This window comes from Hylobates moloch, unplaced genomic scaffold (genome assembly GCF_009828535.3).
Source record: "Hylobates moloch isolate HMO894 unplaced genomic scaffold, HMol_V3 SCAFFOLD_19, whole genome shotgun sequence".
Classification (NCBI taxonomy): Eukaryota; Metazoa; Chordata; class Mammalia; order Primates; family Hylobatidae; genus Hylobates; species Hylobates moloch.
In genome coordinates this window covers 5445072-5464609 of record NW_026652294.1, presented here as the reverse complement: position 1 = coordinate 5464609, position 19538 = coordinate 5445072, and the positions used below count along the sequence as shown (strand labels likewise).

Sequence of the window (19538 nt, the reverse complement as noted above, 5' to 3'; positions counted from 1 at the left end):
TGTAGCTGCTAGCAGCAAGAAACAATAGGCAGTTCCTTAAAGAATTAAAAATGGACTTACCATATGATGTAGCAATTCCACCTATGGGCATATACCCCCCCTCAAAATTGAAAGCAGGGCCTTGAAGAGATCTTTGTACACCCATATTCATAGCAGCACTATCCACAGTAGCCAAAAGGTGGAAGCAACGCAAGTGTTCACTGAGAGATGAATGGCTAAACAAAATATAGCATATACATACAATGAATACTACTGAGCCTTAAAAATGGAAGGAATTCTGACACATGCTACAACGTGGATGAACCTTGAGGACACGATGCTAAGTTAAATAAGCCAGACACAGAACAAGTGGTGTATGATTCCACTTACATAAAGTAGCTAGAGCAGTGAAATTCATAGAGACAGAAAGTAGAATGGTGGTTGTCAGGCATTGGAGAGAAGAGGGAATGAGGAGTCATTATATAATGGGTACAGAGATTCAGTTTAGCAAGATGACAAGTTCTGGAGATGGATGGTGACGATGGTTGCCCAACAATGTAAATGTATTTAACGGAACTGAACTGCACACTTAAAAATTGTTAAGATGGCTGGGCACAGTGGCTCACACCTAAAATCCCACCTTCACAGGAGAATTACTTGAGGCCAAGGAGTTAGAGACCAGCCAGGGTAAAAAAGTGAGACCCTGTCTCTAAAAAAAATTTTGTTTTGATTAGCTGGGTATGGTGACACACATTTGTAATCCTAGCTACTCAGGAGGCTGAAGCCCGAAGACCGCTTGAGCCCAGGAGTTCAAGGCTGCAGTGAGCTAGGATCATGCCACTGCACTCCAGCCTGGACAGGCAACAGAGTGAGACTCCATCTCTTAAAAAAATTAAAAAATTGTAATTAAAAATTAAAAGGCCAAGGTGATGAATGTTATATGTATTTTTCCACAATAAAAAAAAGTTTGAAAAAAAAAAAAACAACAGAAAAATGGGCAAGTGACTTGAACAGGCACTTAATAGAAGAGGGTCTAAATGTCCACTGAGCACATAAAAAGAATGTATAAGGCTGGGTGCAGTGGCTCAGGCCTGTAATTCCAGCACTTTGGGAGGCCGAGGTGGGTGGATCACCTGAGGTCAGGAGTTCAAGACCAGCCTGACCAACATGGAGAAACCCCATCTCTACTAAAAATACAAAAAATTAGCCAGGCGTGATGGCACATGCCTGTAATCCCAGCTACTTGGGAGGCTGAGGCAGGAGAATCGCTTGAACCCAGGAGGTGGAGATGGCGCTATTGCACTCCAGCCTGGGCAACAAGAGTGAAACTCCATCTCAAAAAAAAAAAAAAAAAAAAAAGACTGTATGAAAAGGTATTCAATCTTACTGGTAACGATGCAAATTAATGCCACTGCTCCATCCCTTTATACATCCATGAGTGCTTAACATGAAAGGAGTAACAATTTAAGTACAGGAGAGAATGTGAAGTAACCAGGAGTGTAAACTGGTAACCACCTTGAGAAATTATTTCCTTCTATCTATAATATTAAAGCTGAACACAGGTATACCCTATGGTCCAGTAATTTCACTCCTCGTTCTAGAACACAAATGGGTGCACATGTGTATTAATACGTATGTATAAGAATGTTCATAACAATAATACTCATAGCCACAGAGAAGAAACTCCAAAAGTCTGCCGATAGTAGAAGAGATGAACAAACTGTGGTATATTCATCCCACGGATTACTAACCAGCAATGAAAAGTGACCGCTTCTAGATGCAACAGTACGGATAAGAAACCAGACACATATAAAAAGAACATAGTGTATGACTACGTTCCTGTAAAGATCAAAAACTGGCAAAAATCATCTCTGGTGCTAGAAGTTAGAATGGTAGTTACTTTGGGGGAGGACAGGAAAGGCAATGATTAAGCAGAGGCACGGTGGAAGCTTCTGAGGGGCAGGTATGTTCTGTTTCTTGAACTAGGTGGTGACTGTAGGGTATGTTTCATTTTGTCATGATTCACTAAGCTCAACACTTATGCTTTGTGGACTTTGCTGTACGTATGTTTTACTTCAACAAAAAAAGTAAAAACAAAACAGAACACAACTCTGCATTTTCCAACTTACCTTTTACCCTAAGCTACTAGCAGGCTCTCTGCTATTTTTCCCTATTTCTTTTAATTTTTGCTACAAAATTCTGTAAAGGCATGTGCATTCCCACACATAAACATCCCCCATCGGTAAGTCTAAAAACATGAAATTGATGAAGGAATAAATGTTCAGCCTACTCTTTATAACTGATGCAAAATGCAAATAATTTGGTACAAGCATTCCGGACACAAATAATGAAATATTACAACCAGGTACATATACTTCTCCAGGTCAAGCCCAAGTTTCACAGTCTGCATCTTTCTCTCAAATCTGAAGATTTGTTATCAAATTTTAATTTTCAAGTTTCAGAGGTGGATTGTTCATACTATTAACAAACGTTTACACTGTATGACCACAAATAATCATGGAGAGTTATCAATTATAGATTCTAACTGAAGCTTACTAATTCATGTCTGTAAATTTTTAGAAAAAATTATCATCAGTATAATGGAAAAGTATATTACTTCAAAAGAACTAATCATGAACAACCTGAACAGTAAGTGAACCCTGCAAAGTGCAGGCATGCAGGAAACCCTCTCTACATGGAAAATAATCCTCTCCACTGACTGTGACAAAAGAGAATTAAGCATACAAAGGCTGCAAGCCCAATGACACAGATCCTGACAGAAGTGGGAATAATGTCCTCAAAACTCACTGTGAGCAGCAGTAGTGTTTTGTATTTACAAAAGCTCCAACCAGCAGTGAAATGTTCTGGATCAAAAGAGTCCTTCCCCTTAACCCTCAACTACATCTAGCCTCAAACAATACTTGAAATGAGAGGTGAAGAAATGCATATCGTGTACCCTGTCACTACAAGAAGAGAGTCATGAGAATATTGTGCAGTGACAGACACACAGGTGTGGGTGTCCATAAATGAATGGGTGTGTGCATATGCTGTCTCAACAATTAAGCCAAACACTTCATTCATCTGGTTAATCATCAATGCTCCATGTCAGTTAAAGGAATTCAAATTGTAGGAAGTATCTAGGTGCCAGAGAAGCACAGGAAAAAAAAAAGTTAGAAAAATGAAATAACACTGTGGGGTCTCAAAGCCCTTCAATGTTTTCCATTGTTTTCTTTCACTATTTTCTTCTTTCCTTCTCTGTTTTTACTTTAATCTCCATTTAATGACTTTTTCCTTCCCCTCTCTTAAGCGAAGGCAATTGCTCCACTCCAGGAAAAGTGTTGCCAAATAGCTTTACCTCTGCCCTGACCTTCCTGCTACACACACACACTCTCTCTCTCTCTCACACCCTACTTAAACAAACTTGTCAACGCAGCAGAGCCAAAGCTGCAGACAGCTGGCATGTGCTGGCAAGAGTAAGTGTACAGTTTTGCTTTACAGTGGAAAAGTACTCACTGTTCAAGACCAAATTCCCAGCAACTCCAGATCCAAGACTCAGAAGATGTAACATGCCTGCTCAGTGCACATTCCATAGTAAACCTCCAAAGACACTGCCCTGCCTCTGACGAAGAGGCCACAGAAGGAAGGCAGCAGTGCACATCTAATGTCAACATTTCAACCTGTTCTTCCAGTCACATAAATAACAGGTCACCTAGTCACACAGGCACTCCACGCCAGAGAGCCCCAGCAACTGAATAACCAGTTAGGTCAGAAAAAGCCACCTGTCTTACACCAAAGAGGAGCAGCACTGCCACCAACAAAATGATTCAGTGTGTTCACTGAGACAATGGAAGCTGGGCAAGGGTCTATTCCTGGTACCATCCTCCAGGTTACAGAATGATACCTAACAATTCATCAGGGCCATAGCAAGGAGAAAATCTGTGTGCATCTCCGAGCCAAGGGAATAAGCCTGGGTTCAGTTCCAACAACCTTAGAATAGAAAAACCAGCATTTCCTGTTAGATCTTTCTACACATAAAAGGAAGTTCCTCTTCGGCTGTTCCTGAGTTCCTTCTTAAAATAATTAAGCCATGATCTATCAGGGCCCTGCCTGGAATGAACAGATCATGTTTCCAGTTGTGCATGCATACGCACACCCCTAGTCCAGCTACTCGAGAGGCTGAGGCAGGAGGATCCACTGAACCCAGGAGACCAGCCTGGGCAACACAGAGCTCATCTATTTTTTTAAAAAATGGTAATAGTAATAATAATCATAATATCTCTTTTTTAAAAAATGGTAATAATAATCATAATATCTCATCTCTTTTTTAAAAAATGGTAATAATAATCATCATCACCATCATCGTGGACCAGCTGCCAGAAGAAGAACAGCAATTTGTGGTGGTGAAGGTGAGGGAGACAGGCAGATAAAAACACCTGTCTAGGGGTCACAGGACTGCTAGACTTGGCTCACATGATATTTTAATAAAACCTTCCCAGGCTTGAAACAATATTTACTTACCTGAAACTGTTCACAATGCTTTACTGCTCTCCCAGGGTATCTGACATTCTCCCTGGGTATTTTCATTATTCATGTTTGTGCCTTGCCTCCATCCTTTCCTCCACAAGCTCCCTGAAGGCAGACTGTACCTCCAGCTCACACAATCACAGCATCCTGCACAAGGCAGGTGCTCAATTATTGTTTCATAAACAAGCCTATTGTCTGGTTTCATTCAAAAAGACAGACCAAAAACAGCAATTAGGTCCACCCCACTGTAAGCTCTCTTCAAAGGCCAAGTGTTCCCAGTACCAGAAGAGGGCACACCCATGAAAATGCTCATTTAATATATTAAACATCATATTTAAATTCAGTCCTCCAAAAACCCATCATGTATTCAAACATCACATGAATACCTTCGACAATGATGCTGCTGTTCCAGGTTTTACAAGTTTGCCTCCCGTAGATGCTGAAGAGCTGTTTTCAGGTTTAATTTTTTCTGCTGTTTGCGTTTTACTTATTGCAGACACTTTAGGCACTGAGCCAACACTCCTGTTTGCTTTCTTCATTCTGGACTGCCTCTTCGTGATGCATTTATAAGCAAATCTGTGGGAAAAAATGGCATTACACTGAGAACATAACTGGAAGGAAGCTCTTTAGAAATTTGTTTTCGAAGAATTTTTTTTTTTTTTGAGACGGAGTCTTGCTCTGTCACCCAGGCTGGAGTGCAGTGGCGCGATCTCGGCTCACTGCAACCTCCGCCTCCCGGGTTCACGCCATTCTCCTGCCTCAGCCTCTCCGAGTAGCTGGGACTACAGGCGCCCGCCACCACGCCCGGCTAATTTTTTGTATTTTTGGTAGAGACGGTGTTTCACCATGGTCTCGATCTCCTGACCTCGTGATCCGCCCGCCTCGGCCTCCCAAAGTGCTGGGATTACAAGCGTGAGCCACCGCGCCCAGCCTCGAAGAATTTTACCATGTGATAAAACTGTTTGAAAGCTAGATGTCACTACAGAAAAGTTGAAAAATTCTTTTGAGACGGAGTCTTGCTCTGTCGCCCAGGCTGGAGTGCAGTGGTGCTATCTCAGCTCACTGCAAGCTCCACCTCCAGGGTTCACACCATTCTCCTGCCTCAGCCTCCCTAGTAGTTGGGACTACAGGCGCCCGCCTGTATTTTTAGTAGAGACGGGGTTTCACCGTGTTAGCCAGGATGGTCTCGATCTCCTGACCTCGTGATCCGCCCGCCATGGCCTCCCAAAGTGCTGGGATTATAGGCGTGAGCCACCATGCCCAGCCCTGATATATCTTATAACATGGGTGAACCTTGAAAACAATACATAGATGACCCGACTTACTATTTTTAAACTTTACAATGTTTCAACTTTACAATGATGTGAAAGCAATAAACCTTTAGAAACCATACTTCAGAGTACCCACACAACCATTCTGTTTTTCACTGTCAGTACTGCACTCAATAAATTACATAAGATATTCAACACTTTATTATAAAATAGGCTTTGTGTTAGATGATTCTGTCTAACTGTAGACTAATTTAAGTGTTCCGACCATGTTTAAGGTAGGTTAGGCTAAGCTACGATGTTCAGTACGTTAGGTATAATAAATATATTTTCAACTCATGACATTGTCAACTTACGAAGGGTTTAAGGATGTAACCCCATGTTAAATAAAGGAGCATCTGTACCAAATAAAAGAAGACCAAGTAAATGTCTTCTTTTGAGAAGTGTCTGTTCATATCCTTTGCCCAATTTTTGATGGGGTTGTTTTCTTTTTTTAAATTTGTTTCAGTTACTTGTAAATTCTGGATATTAGACCTTTGTTAGATGGGTAGATTGCAAAAATTTTCTCCCATTCTGTAGGTTGCCTGTTTGCTCTGATGATAGTCTCTTTTGCTGTGCAGAAGCTCTTTAATTTACTTAGATCCCATTTGTCAATTTTGGTTTTTGTTGCAATTGCTTTTGGTGTTTTCGTCATGAAGTCTTTGCCCGTGTCTATGTCCTGAATGGTATTGCCTAGGTTTTCTCCTAGGATATTTATGGTTTTGGGTTCTACATTTAAGTCTTTAATCCAGCTTGAGTTAAATTTTTTATAAGGTTTAAGGAAGGGGTCCAGTTTCAGTTTTCTGCATACAGCTACCCAGTTTTCCCAGTACCATTTAATGAATAGAAGATCCTTTCCCTATTGCTTATTTTTTTCAGGTTTGTCAAAGATCAGACGGTTGTAGATGTGTGGTGTCATTTCTGAGGTCTCTGTTCTGTTCCATTGGTCTATATATCAACATCACTGTTCTGTTCTATTGGTCTATATATCAACATCACTGATCATCAGAGAAATGCAAATCAAAACCACAATGAGATAACATCTCATGCCATTCAGGATTGCAATGATTAAAAAGTCAAGAAACAGCAGATGCTGGCAAGGCTGTGGAGAAATAGGAATGCTTTTACACTGTTGGTGGAAATGTAAATTACTTCAACCATTGTGGAAGACAGTATGGTGATTCCTCAAGGATCTAGAACCAGAAATACCCCAGCAATCCCATTACTGGGTATATACTCAAAGGAATACAAATCATTCTACTATAAAGATACATGCACATGGTATGTTTATTGCAGCACTGTTTACAATAGCAAGACATGGAACCAACCCAAATGCCCATCAATGATAGACTGGATGAAGAAAATGTGGTACATATACACCATGGAATACTATGCAGCCATAAGAAGGAATGAGATCATGTCTTTTGGAGGGACATGGATGAAGCTGGAAGCCATCATCCTCAGCAAACACAGGAACAGAAAACCAAACACTGCATGTTCTTGCTCATAAGTGGAGTTGAAAAATGAGAATACAAGGACACAGAGAAGGGAACAACACACACCAGGGCCTGTTGTGGGGTGGGGAACAAGGGGAGAGAACTTAGAGGATGGATCAATAGGTGCAGCAAACCACCATGGCACTCGTATATCTATGTAACAAACCTGCATGTTCTGCAAATGTATCCTGTTGTTTTTTTTTTTTTAAATAAAGAACAAAAAAACAGGAATGCCACAAAGGACCATGTATTATATGATTCCATTTACACAAATTATCTAGCAGAAACAAATCCATAGAGATAAAAAGAATATGAGTGATTGCCAGGGGTTGGGGTAGGGAGTATAGAGGCTGGCTACTAATGGATACAGGGTTTCTTTTTGGAGTGATGCAAAGTCCTAACATTAGATTATGGTTGCACAATCCTGTGAATATATTGAAAACCACTAAGTTTTACACTTTAAATAAGTGCATTGTATGACATATAAATTACATATCAATAAAGCTAAAATTAAAAAAAACAACAATAAGTTTTTCATAAAAACATTGTAAGTCGAACAAGGACTTCTGGAAAATATATCCCAACGCTGTAAAATATGTGACAAAGAGAAAGATTATGGTTTTGCAGAGGTCCAAGAGGAGAAAAGAAACACAGTCAAAGCTTTAAAGGTGCTGAGATGCAAACTGTTCAAGGAGGCTGGCAGCTTGAGATCACTTAGACCTCTGGTTCTTAGCCATATCAGACCCAAATACCCACTGTGCACCTTTTTTTTTTGAGACAGGGTCTTACTCTGTCACCCATGCTGGAGTGCAGTGGTGCAGTCATAGCTCACTGCAGCCTTGACCTTCCAAGCTCAATGGATCCTCCCATCTCAGCCTCCCGAATAGCTGGGATTACAAGTGTGAACCACCATGTCTCACCCCCGTTCTTTAAAAACTATTGAAAATATACCTTTACTATCCTGGAATAAAATTCAGAAATAACTTATTACATATATATTCCAAAAATATCTACTTAACACAGCAACTATAATATAAAAACAATTTTTAAGAAAATAAATACAAATTTCAATATGTAAATTTTCAGGCAGGACTATATTAGGACTAAAATGGTCAGAAATCCACATCTCTAAGTTGAATCACCGAATTTCACAGCTACAAATACTTTTCATTTGGGTATGTCATTTTGGCAACTCAGATACCACACTATCTGTCATGAATGCTATCAATAATGTGATTAATTCTTCATTTACCTAAAAAGGTGAATCACTCTTAGTATGATGGTTAATTTATGTGTCAATCTGACTGCATCATGGGGTGCCCAGACATCTGGTCAAATATTACTCTGTGTGTCTCTGTGAGGGTGTTTCTGGATGAAATTAACCTTTTACTCAATGGACTGTCTAAAGCAGATTAACTTCCCTAATGTGGGTGGGCCTCATCTCATCAACTGTAGACCTAAATAGAACAAAACAGCTAAGTAAGAGGGAACCCCTCCCGCTTGACTGCTGAGATGGGACATCTCTGCTTGCCCTCCCTCAAACTGAAACAAACATTGGTTTTCCTTGGGTCTAAAGCCTGCTGGATTTCAGACAGAAACTTACATCAGTGGCTCTCCTGGTTTTCAGGCCTTCAGAACCAGATCAGAATGACACCACCAGCTCTCCTGGATCTCTAGCTGGCCAAGTGCAGATCTTGGGACTTCTCAGCCTCCATAATTGCATGAGCCAATTCCTTTAATAAGGATCTTGTTATATACAAATGCTTCCCCTTTATCCGAGGGGGATATGTTTCAAGGACCCCTACGGATGCCTAAAAATGCAGATATTGCCCAACTCCATATATACTATGTTTTTGCCTATACATACAGATGCTCCTCAACTTATGATGGAATAAAAATATCCTAAGTTGAAAATATCATGAGTCAAAAATGCATTTAATACACTTTACCTATTGAATGTCATAGCTTAGCCTAGCCTATCTTAAACATGCTCAGACCACTTACATTAACCTATAGGTGGACAAAAATCACCTAACACGAAGACTATTTTATAATAAAGTATTGAACAGCTCATGTAATTTATTGAATACTATACATTACATCAAAACTGTGACAGTTTCATGCCATCATAAAGTTGAAGAATCTTAGGTCGAACCACAGTAAACTGGGGACCATGTATATACATACCACCTTTATAAAGTTAAATTGATAAATTAGGCACAGTAGGAGATTAACAACAATAACTAATAATAAAATAAGCAATTATACAATATGCTAGCATCACTACTCCTGCACTGTGGGTCCATTATTAAGTGAAATAAGGGTTACAAGCACTGTGATACCAGATAGTTAATCTGATAACAAAGACTAAGGGACTAATGGGCAGGCAGCACACAGCATGGATACATCGGACAAAGTGAGGACTCATCTTCCAAGTGTGACAGTGAGATGGCACGAGATTTCATCATGTCATTCAGAACAGTCCACAAATTAAAACTTAGCAACTGTTTGTTTCTGGAATTTTTCCATTCAATATTTTCAGACCGTGGTTGACCATGAGGTACTCAAAGCATGGAAGGCAAAACCATAAAGGACAACTGGTGAATACTTATATTTTCTCCAGAGAAACAGAACCAATAGGATGCACATGATACAATCATATATATTGGTTAAATATACTATATATATAAACATATCTCTCTCTTTCCTACGGGAGACACACATATATATATATATATATATATATATATCTCCTATCGGTTCTTTCTTGAGAGAACCAAGACTAGTAATACACTTAGTAAAACTAAGAACAAAATGAGATAATTTCCCTTCAAAGTCTAGACTAATTCCATTTTCTGAAATTTCCATTTATACTAAAATTACATTTTAAAAAATCCTTTATGTAAAATGGAATTCAGTTATAGGTTCAGCCTTAAACAGTTTTTTTCTATCTATATAAATTATTCAGCAAGATATTCTAGGCCAGGCACAGTGGCTCATGCTTGTAATCCCAGCACTTTGGGAGGCGGAGGTGGATGGATCACCTGAGGTCAGGAGTTCGAGAACAGCCTGGTCAACATGGTGAAACTCCGCCTCTACTAAAAATACAAAAATTAGCCAAGCGTGGTGGCACACCTCTTAATTCCAGCTACTTGGGAGGCTGAGGCAGGACAATCGCTTGAACCTGGGTTGCAGTGAGCTGGGATCACACCACTACACTCTGTCCTGGGTGACAGAGTAAGACCCGGTCTCAGAAAAAAAAAAAAAAAAAAAAAAAAGATATTCTAAAGCTGTGTAGATCATAGGAAAAGTTCTATTTTACAGAACTGTCACCGCACTAAGCCTTGAATTCCACGGGCCCTACCTATTAAATAAATGCCTATAGCATCCACCAACCATTGAGACAATCACAGATGCTTCCACAAATTCCTAAAATGACCCTCAGGCTCATAAAAAAACAAATCAGAATTCACCAGAAGATCCTGGGTCCCCACCTGGTCAAGACGGAGGAATCACTGGCTGACACTCCTCCCTAGAGCCCCTCTAGAGCCCCCAGGCAGAGATTACAGAGCAGAGGAGCTAAGGAGCACAGTTCACAGCACTTCCAGTGTCTTGGAGAAGGGGAAATGGTGGAAATTACCACTATCTCTTCTCCAACTTTGCTCAAGGGTGTCACATCAGCACACATCACTGAGACCTCTAATCCAGGAAAGCCAAGGTTTGGGGGAATAAAAAGTAGCTCTCCTCATAAAAACACTGTGGATCCTGCCTCTGTGTTCTAAGAATAATCTGAAACAACAATAGTCCATGAAGTATGCCTCATGTATTTGTCAAACAGTGTTTCTTAAAAACACCAAAACAGATGCACTACTCCCAAAATAACAGGGAAAGGCACTGAAGGCCTTGAGCCTCTCCCAGGCAGGTACCTCTTACAGTTCACTGAATCTTCACACGATCCCAGGTGGGTATGTCTAGATGAAGGAACTAAGGATCAGAGATTGCAAGTAATTCTCTCCAGCTCAATTCATTCTTGAGGAACAACGGTCTGAATTCAAACTCCACTTCACTTCTGCCACTCCATGTGGCCTCCACATAACACAAGTTAGGAACGCCAGATTTTGATCTCAATGAATATTTCACAACATATAAACAAACTGTAACAACACTAAAACTACACAGCTCAACCTGCCCCTTCTAGATTTGTCTACTTGTCCAATGTTGTCATCAGTGCTGGTATACTTTTTGTTTTTGAGACGAAGTCTTGCTCTTCTCCCCCAGTCTGGAGTGCGACGGCATGATCTTGGCTCACTGCAACCTCTCCCTCCCGGGTTCAAGCGCTTCTCCTCCCTCAGCCTCCCGAGTAGCTGGGATTACGGGCACCTGCCACCACGTCTGGCGAATTTTTGTATTTTTAGTAGAGATAGGTTTCACCATGTTGGCCAGGCTGGTCTCGAACTCCTGACCGCAGATGATCCGCCCTCGGCCTCCCAAAGTGCTGAGAATACAAGCATGAGCCACCGCGCCGGGCCCATGCTGGTATTCTTAATCAAAATTTTTTATTTTGAAGGGACTAACTACCATGTTATTTAACATAAAACCTTTCTTAGAGCAGAATATTTATTGCCAGGTCTAGATCAATATATATTAAATTAGAGCTGTAAAAGTAAAATTCTTAGTTGTAATTATACTAATTGGAAGAAGGGAATGAGGGATGGGCATGAGTTGAAAAACTATGCTCACTACCTGGGTGACGGGATCCGTACCCCAAACCTCAGCATCGTGCAACATACCCATGCAACAAACCTGTGGGTGTACCCCTTGAGTCCAAAATAAATTATTGAAATGTATTAAAATTACTTTTTTAAACAATTATTGAAATTATTTTTAAAATCATACTAATTTATATATACCTACTTTAAAATTTAAAATATTTGTCACAATTTAATATTAAAATATTATTTGGGTGAAGACACAAACCACTCTCATTAGAGAAATAAACCCTTCATTTACGAGGCTGCAATCTGGGTGGCCTGAACGCTCACTAGAATGTCCCAGTGCTCCTCAGGACAGGGTTCACAGCTCTGGGAGCCCTGCCCAAAGCTAATGATACATTCACAGCCACACAGGAAGCTCCAGAGTTTCCTTTACTTCTACAAGGAGATCATATAATTAAAACCTCCTGAGGAAAACAAAGGGCTATCTCTTACCTTCCACATAAGGTAGACATAATACTATTTAAAAATCAACTCACAGATTCTTTACTAGAAATGAAAAATATCTTGGAAGCCATTTTACAGGAAACTCTACATGCAACACCAACAAAAAAATATTCTTGTAGTTACAAGAGTCTACTGTGGGAGGATCCTGACTACTAAAAAGTTATGAGGCAAGTCATTGTGGGCACAACATTTATTTATCAATAAACGTTTATTCCGTGTCCAGGCAAGCCAAGCACCAATTCTCTGGGAACCTAGTCAAGAAGGGCTCAAATATATGGGCATATAAAGACTAGGACAGGCCGGCCACGGTGGCTCATGCCTCTAATCCCAGCACTTTGGGAGGCCAAGGCAGGTGGATCACTTGAGGTCAGAAGTTTGAGACCAGCCTAGCCAACATGATGAAACCCTGTCTCTACCAAAAATATAAAAAATTAGCTGGGTGTGGTGGTGCGTGCCTGTAATCCCAGCTAATCAGGACGCTGAGGCAGGAGAATTGCTTGAACCCAGGAGGCAGAGGTTGCAATGAGCTGATATTGTGCCGCTGCACTCCAGCCTGGGTGACAAAGCAAGACTCCATCTCAAAAAAAAAAAAAAAAAAAGGACTAGGACAAAAATACCTACTTTCAAGGAGTTCACAGTCTAGAGGAATAAACAGGACATGTAAATGAACAAAATAGGTCCCCATCCTTTATAAATCTACTTTAAAAAACAAAAAACAGGGCAAGTATATGTACAAGATACAATGGAAGCAGAAAGATCCCCAATTCTGCCTTACTTTGGGCAACAAAGTAGGAGGTACACCTCAAAGGAGTGACAGTAAACACAGGTTCAACTGAATAACCCTAAGGACTTGGCTAGAATACAGTAGGGCTAGAATACAGAAATGTCAAAATGAGGACTAGTCGGCAAGGGCCAGAAGACCAGTCAAGGCCTGGACTTCATGTGACACAGGACGGTGAATAAAAGCTGTGCAGTCCTATAACCTGATTTGCAGTTCCCAGAGACCAACCTGGGCTGCTGTACTGAAGGTACAGAACGGGAGGGTCAGGGATGAGGAAAACAGAATGGGCATCTAATTCCCTGTAATGTCTTTGCTCTCCCTTAATCTAAGCTTTATATTCAAAATAAAAGTACCACTCTCACACCACAACTCCCCCAGTATTTGAAGACCACCATGGAGCTTCCCTAAATTGGCCCTTCTTCCGAGTCAGCACCACACATTCATTCCCCATCCACTCCTCCAGATTTCAGTACCCTGTATCCACTGGCATCAAAGTATAACAGGCATCAAAGTATAACAATGTATAACCTCGGAAGTGGGCACAGATACAAGCCAGATCTGATCTGGCAAGCACAGAGCTCAGCTAGACTATTATTTCTCTTGATCTAGAAACTGAGTTGCTCCCGTCTTAATCCAAGAAAAAAAAAAATCTGATTTTCTAGGAGCTTCCAGAGGCTCATAATAAGTTCACGGTTATCTAATATTTTCAAGTCTTTTACCACACAAACTGTTGCTAAGCTACTTTTCTCCTTTTGCCCCCTTTTATTTTTTGTTTTGGAGATGGAGTCTCACTCTGTCGCCAGGCTGGAGTGCAGTGGCGCGATGTCGGCTCACTGCAACCTCTACCTCCCGGGTTCAAGCAATTCTCCTGCCTCAGCCTCCTGAGTAGCTGGGACTACAGGTGCGTGCCACCATGCCCCGTTAATTTTTGTACTTGTAGTAGAGACAGGGTTTCACTATGTTGGCCAGGATAGTCTCGATCTCCTGACCTTGTGATCCCACTGCCTCGGCCTCCCAAAATGCTGAGATTACAGGCATGAGCCACTGTGCCCAGCCTCCCCTAACGTTTTATTATGAAATTTTACAAACATGCAGAAATGTTTAAAAAACTGTACAGTAAGCAACATCCCACTTCTTTCCTTTTCTTCTTAATTTTTTTTCTCTATCATAGCACACTACAGCCTGAGCTCCGCCTCAGCCTCCCAAGTTGCTGGGATTATAGGAGCATATCACCATGCCCAGCTTTTTCTCTTCATTGCTGTGTAATCTGTATTCTAAAAAATCTAAACCTTTATCTGCTAAAATTTTTATTTGGTAAATCAGCTCAAGGTTCCAGCATTTGGGATAATTTTAAATTCTGACTTTGACTTGAAACCCATTAGTCTTCCTTCTAACAAGTGTTGTCTTCAATCTAAGTCACTTGGCCACCTAGTATTCTCATCTACAATAAAAAGGAAGCTGGATTCTAAGGCATCTCTACGACACCTTCTGACTCTTGTAATGTCAGATAATTCACATAATTGATGACGTTACATAGGACAAAGCAATGGTAAGGCTATGTGACACACCAAAAGAATCTCTTTCCGGGTCTCCCACACAGTGAGTAGAGAACTGAACTTAAAGGTCAAGAGACCTGGGTTCAAGCTCCAGTTTTGCCATCCAAGTTGTATGACTCTGGACAAATCACTTAATCACTTTATATATCTGCAAATCTGTTTCTTCTCCTATAAAAAAGAACTGATAAAACCTAGTTTATAGAGTTCTTGTGTAAACCAACAAGAACATAACTCCTGATATCCCAGTTCCAGAAGTTATTTCATCACAGATCAAAGGTTAAAGGAAAAATGGTGTAACAATCCAAGGTCAGGGACGGCAACCTATTTCAGTGGTTCAGAAACCCCACCCTCACCAACCATCCACCCATGAAAAACACACCAATCAAGTTTCAGAAATATGCCAAAAGGACATTATAAATTTATCTTACTGTCATACTGCATCCAGAAGGATCCGCACTGATTAGAGGACAACACAAATTGTCCTGGAAGCCCAAAGGGAGCTCCAAGTCCATTCCTTGGCTGAGAAGCACCTTCAGCCCTGGCACAGGGTGGGACAGGAATCCTTCTTGGCAACTACAGGGGCAGTCCCCAATCTCTCCATTCTGTAGTCACACTAGGATCTTGATTGCTGTCACTACTTTCTTCTTTCAATTCCTCCTATTCACCTCCATTAGAATCTTTTCCCCTCAATGTTTCCAAAATGTACTGCTATTTAAAACCATTTAAATTTCCTATTTAATTAATAATTCTCTGTGCTTATTCAAAAATAACAACAAAAAGAAAACACTACTATCCAGGAGACTGCCCAACCACGTATGATCAAATCTGTATCCTTCTGTATCCTTGGGTAAGTTAACCTCTCTGAAATCTGTTTCTTCATTGTAAAAGGGGGCTGGTAATACTATGTACCTTCCTTACAAGGATGTTGAGAGGATTCAATTAAATAATGAAACTAAAGTGGTTAGCAGGTTGGCAGCCCACAGTAAAGACCAGATAACATGAGCTATCATAATGTACAGAAGAATATACTGCATGCCCCATGTATGACTATTGCCTTATTAAAATAAAAGCAGCAATTCAAAACACTCTTTGTAAAAGAAACTCTTTATAAGGAATGACTAAAGATTGTTTTTACCTACTACTTATATTAGATTATATACCATGGCCCACAGACGTCAACAAACAACATTAGCTTCTGGGGTTTCCCTACTGAAAATTACATATTATGAAAATATATAGTATGGAGTCCACTGGAACAATAATCAAGAGACCTGGATTGCAGTCCCAGGTCTGGCACCATCTATGTGACCCTGTGCAAGTCACCCACACTCTGTGAGCCTTGTTTATAAAGGAGAGTGGATTAGTAGCTTTCAGAAGTTCAAAAATTTCATTTCATAATCTGTACTTTCAGAACATGGAATCAAACAATTTAAGAGGAACTGCTTATTAATTATGACTTTTTTTTTTTTTTTTTTGAGACGGAGTCTCGCTCTGTCGCCCAGGCTAGAGTGCAGTGGCGCAATCTCGGCTCACTGCAAGCTCCGCCTCCCAGGTTCACGCCATTCTCCTGCCTCAGCCTCTCCGAGTAGCTGGGACTACAGGCGCCCGCCACCACGCCCGGCTAATTTTTTTGTATTTTTAGTAGAGACGGGGTTTCACCGTGGTCTCGATCTCCTGACCTCGTGATCCGCCCGCCTCGGCCTCCCAAAGTGCTGGAATTACAAGCGTGAGCCACCGCGCCCGGCCTAATTATGACTTTTTATGCCTATCAATACCCACTGAAAATCCAAAAAGGGTTTTTAACCTAAGCAATCTATTTATCTCTATTATTTCACAAACTTCATTTTCAAAATGTAGAGATCATATTAAAATTGTAAATTAAGAACAGACTTAAAACACTGAGGAGAAAGAATCACACAGTCAAGGGAAACTGTAACGCAGGGAAAGGGCCACTTCAGAGTCAGAAAGTGAATGTTGCTAAATGAAGCAAAATCAACAATCGATTTGATAAAACATGTGTCTTACCAAAAGCCAATCAAAACTTTCAAAAGAAACCCAGTAAGAAGTGTTTAAATCAAATAAATCATAATGTAATGGATTGATCCTATATTCTTCAACATATACATAACCTTTCTTATGGTGAATTATGACACACATTCAGAAAGGTGCATTTCATGTACACATTTTAAAGACTTAGAGTGAGACTCCACTGAAAAAGTCAAGGACTACTAAGAGGGAAAGCCTGAGCCTTGTCATGTCAAAAAACTGCACATGTGCAAGTCGGCATATATTCAAGGTGCATGAAACAGACAGGACGGAGAGAGAAGCAGGGGCAAGATGGCTTCAGATATGTGATTCTCTGCTCAGTCTGAATCCAGACAGAAGTCCAGTACTGCTCAAAAAACTTCAATGCTTACTGACTGAGGAGGCACAACTTTTAAATGTTTGTTTTTATAAGACAGTACTTTCTTAATTTTTAAAGACAGATTTTATACTATGCCTAAAATTGTAACATGTAGTACATTTAACAGGGTAGTTTCCTATTTCCAGGAATCAACAATATCGATTATGACTTATGAGGAAAGATGGCATCCAGATCTACCTCCCCTGTTTCTACCTCCAACTCCAAGACGAAAGAAACTGTTCTCTATGTCCTCTCCCCACTCCAGGTAGGCACTCCCCCTTAAACACCCTCATGGCCACGGAAGGAAAATGCAGCTCCTTTCTGCTTTAACCCAGTTCTTCTCACAATTCCCTCCTTTCTGCCTGTCCAACCAGTTAAGGAAGTCTCAAGGTGAATCCACAGAAGAAAGACTGCTCAGTCATGCCTGAGTGGCCACTTTAATCAAGATAAGGAGGTGATGGTGAGCAGGGCCAATGAAGCCCCAGTGGAGGGATGGAGGCCAAGTCATGCTGCAGTGGAGTGGAATAAAAAGCTGAGTAGGAAAGAAAAGGATAAAGAACTTCTCAAAAATGTGTGAAGGGGAGAGAGCCAGAGGGTAATGAGGAGGCAGAGACACTTTGTTGATGTTGCCATTGTCGTTTAACTATGAAAGTAAGCTGGCTGGAAAGCACCAGCCAGCCAATGTGGAAAGCCCACACTGCACAAATACTAGGGCACTGATTCTCATAATAACCCCACGTGGACGGAAAGGAAAAACAACCTTCGGTTAGAGAGGAAAGCAAGCACAACTACATATAGGATGCTAGACCAACCACAACTACATATAGGATGCTAAAAAAAAAAAAAAAGGAGGTAGTTATCAGTAATACCAATTCAAACGGCCACTAAACAGCACCCAGGGGTTTCTTTCTAATCTCAAGGGTGGCCTATACCCTGGGACTATAGAGGGCCTTGGTGTGCTAAATCTTCAGAGACATTTTTAAACAGTCAAGACGCCTCTTGGCGACTGGAGGAAGTTCCTGACCTCGCGGCATTCCCTCCTTCCCATCCCCACTACCACACCAATCCTGTGCCAGCCTGTCTGTGTCAGGGAAGAAGTCCAGCTGGACAACTCTGGCAGCCTCCTGTCGCCCTCCCCTGCCAGCAATCCTTCTGTGCCACAGCTGTTTGTCCACACTCTAAAGCACACATCCCACCAGGCCACTCTCCTGTAAAATAATGCCTCACTGTCCCAGGCCAAACACCCCAGCGCCGATACCTGCTTCTTCAAATCCAGGCTCCAACCCATCCCTCCATCTCATTTCCATTTTACTTGCACATATAGCCACACACTTTCACATACCCACACTTTGGCTCCTACTGTTCCTACCCCTGAAAACCCCTTACCACTTTCTTCCCTGAGAAATAACTGCTCGTGCGTCACTTCAGGACTCAGCTCCACTGCCATGTCCTTAGTGATACCTTCCCTTGTCTCTAGTTGGTTGGCCCCCCATCCCTCTTACCTTTCTGGCCACAGCACTCACCTAAGTGTCTTTTATCCAGACAACATTTAGGGTATACTTAGACCAAAAATGTCATCACTATTTATCTGAAACTCACATTTACTTATTTTTAATTTTCATTCTTTTGGAGACAGAGTCTAGCTCTGTAGCCCAGGCTGGAGTGCAATGGTGCGATCTCAGCTCACTGTAACCTCTGCCTGCAGGGTTCAAGTGATTCTTCTGCCTCAGCCTCTTACTTGAAAAACAGACAAAAGCAAAGCTATGATGTGAATAGCCTGAATTACTGCAAAAAGTACATGAATGTTAGAAGTAAATCCTAACTCTTACTAGATAGGTCAGTTAATCAGTGACACAGTTCACGGCCTGTTATTAAGATATCCTATAACTGAGTCTAGAACTTTACTCACTTCTTAGTGGTAGGACAAAGATATAAGACAGAAAAAGAGGAAAGCAGTAAAAAGTACTTCCTTTCAAATTCAAAATGTCACGGTCCATACTTCCTTGTTAAAATGCCGAAACACACCATATGACTCAATTATTAATACACTAATTTTGCTGTTACCAACCTAGGATAAGCTTCACCTATGTCTTTATCTCAGGAGCAACATATTGCAAGTTCAAGCAATAAAGTGTAATTACATGCGAGAATGTCAATATAACATAACCAATCAGGTACTAAAAAAACAGAACATGTAAAATAACTATGATGTTTCTTCCCAATATTTCATTCTCATTTTTAAAAAGTAAACTTTCAGAACAATATTGTATGA

General features: G+C 40.8%; 1 protein-coding gene across 3 annotated transcripts in view; it reads right to left on the bottom strand.

Annotated features, from left to right (window-relative positions):
• Positions 1-5108, bottom strand: part of SPECC1L (sperm antigen with calponin homology and coiled-coil domains 1 like) — a 108547-nt gene extending 103439 nt beyond the window's left edge. For all 3 annotated transcript variants that reach the window (XM_058431331.1, XM_032139428.2, XM_032139430.2), the window contains exon 1: positions 4890-5108. In XM_058431331.1, the coding sequence (XP_058287314.1) occupies positions 4890-5042 (153 nt within the window). In that variant the 5' untranslated portion in view covers positions 5043-5108. The remainder of the gene's footprint in view (positions 1-4889) is intronic.
• Between the last annotated feature and the right edge of the window lie 14430 nt (positions 5109-19538).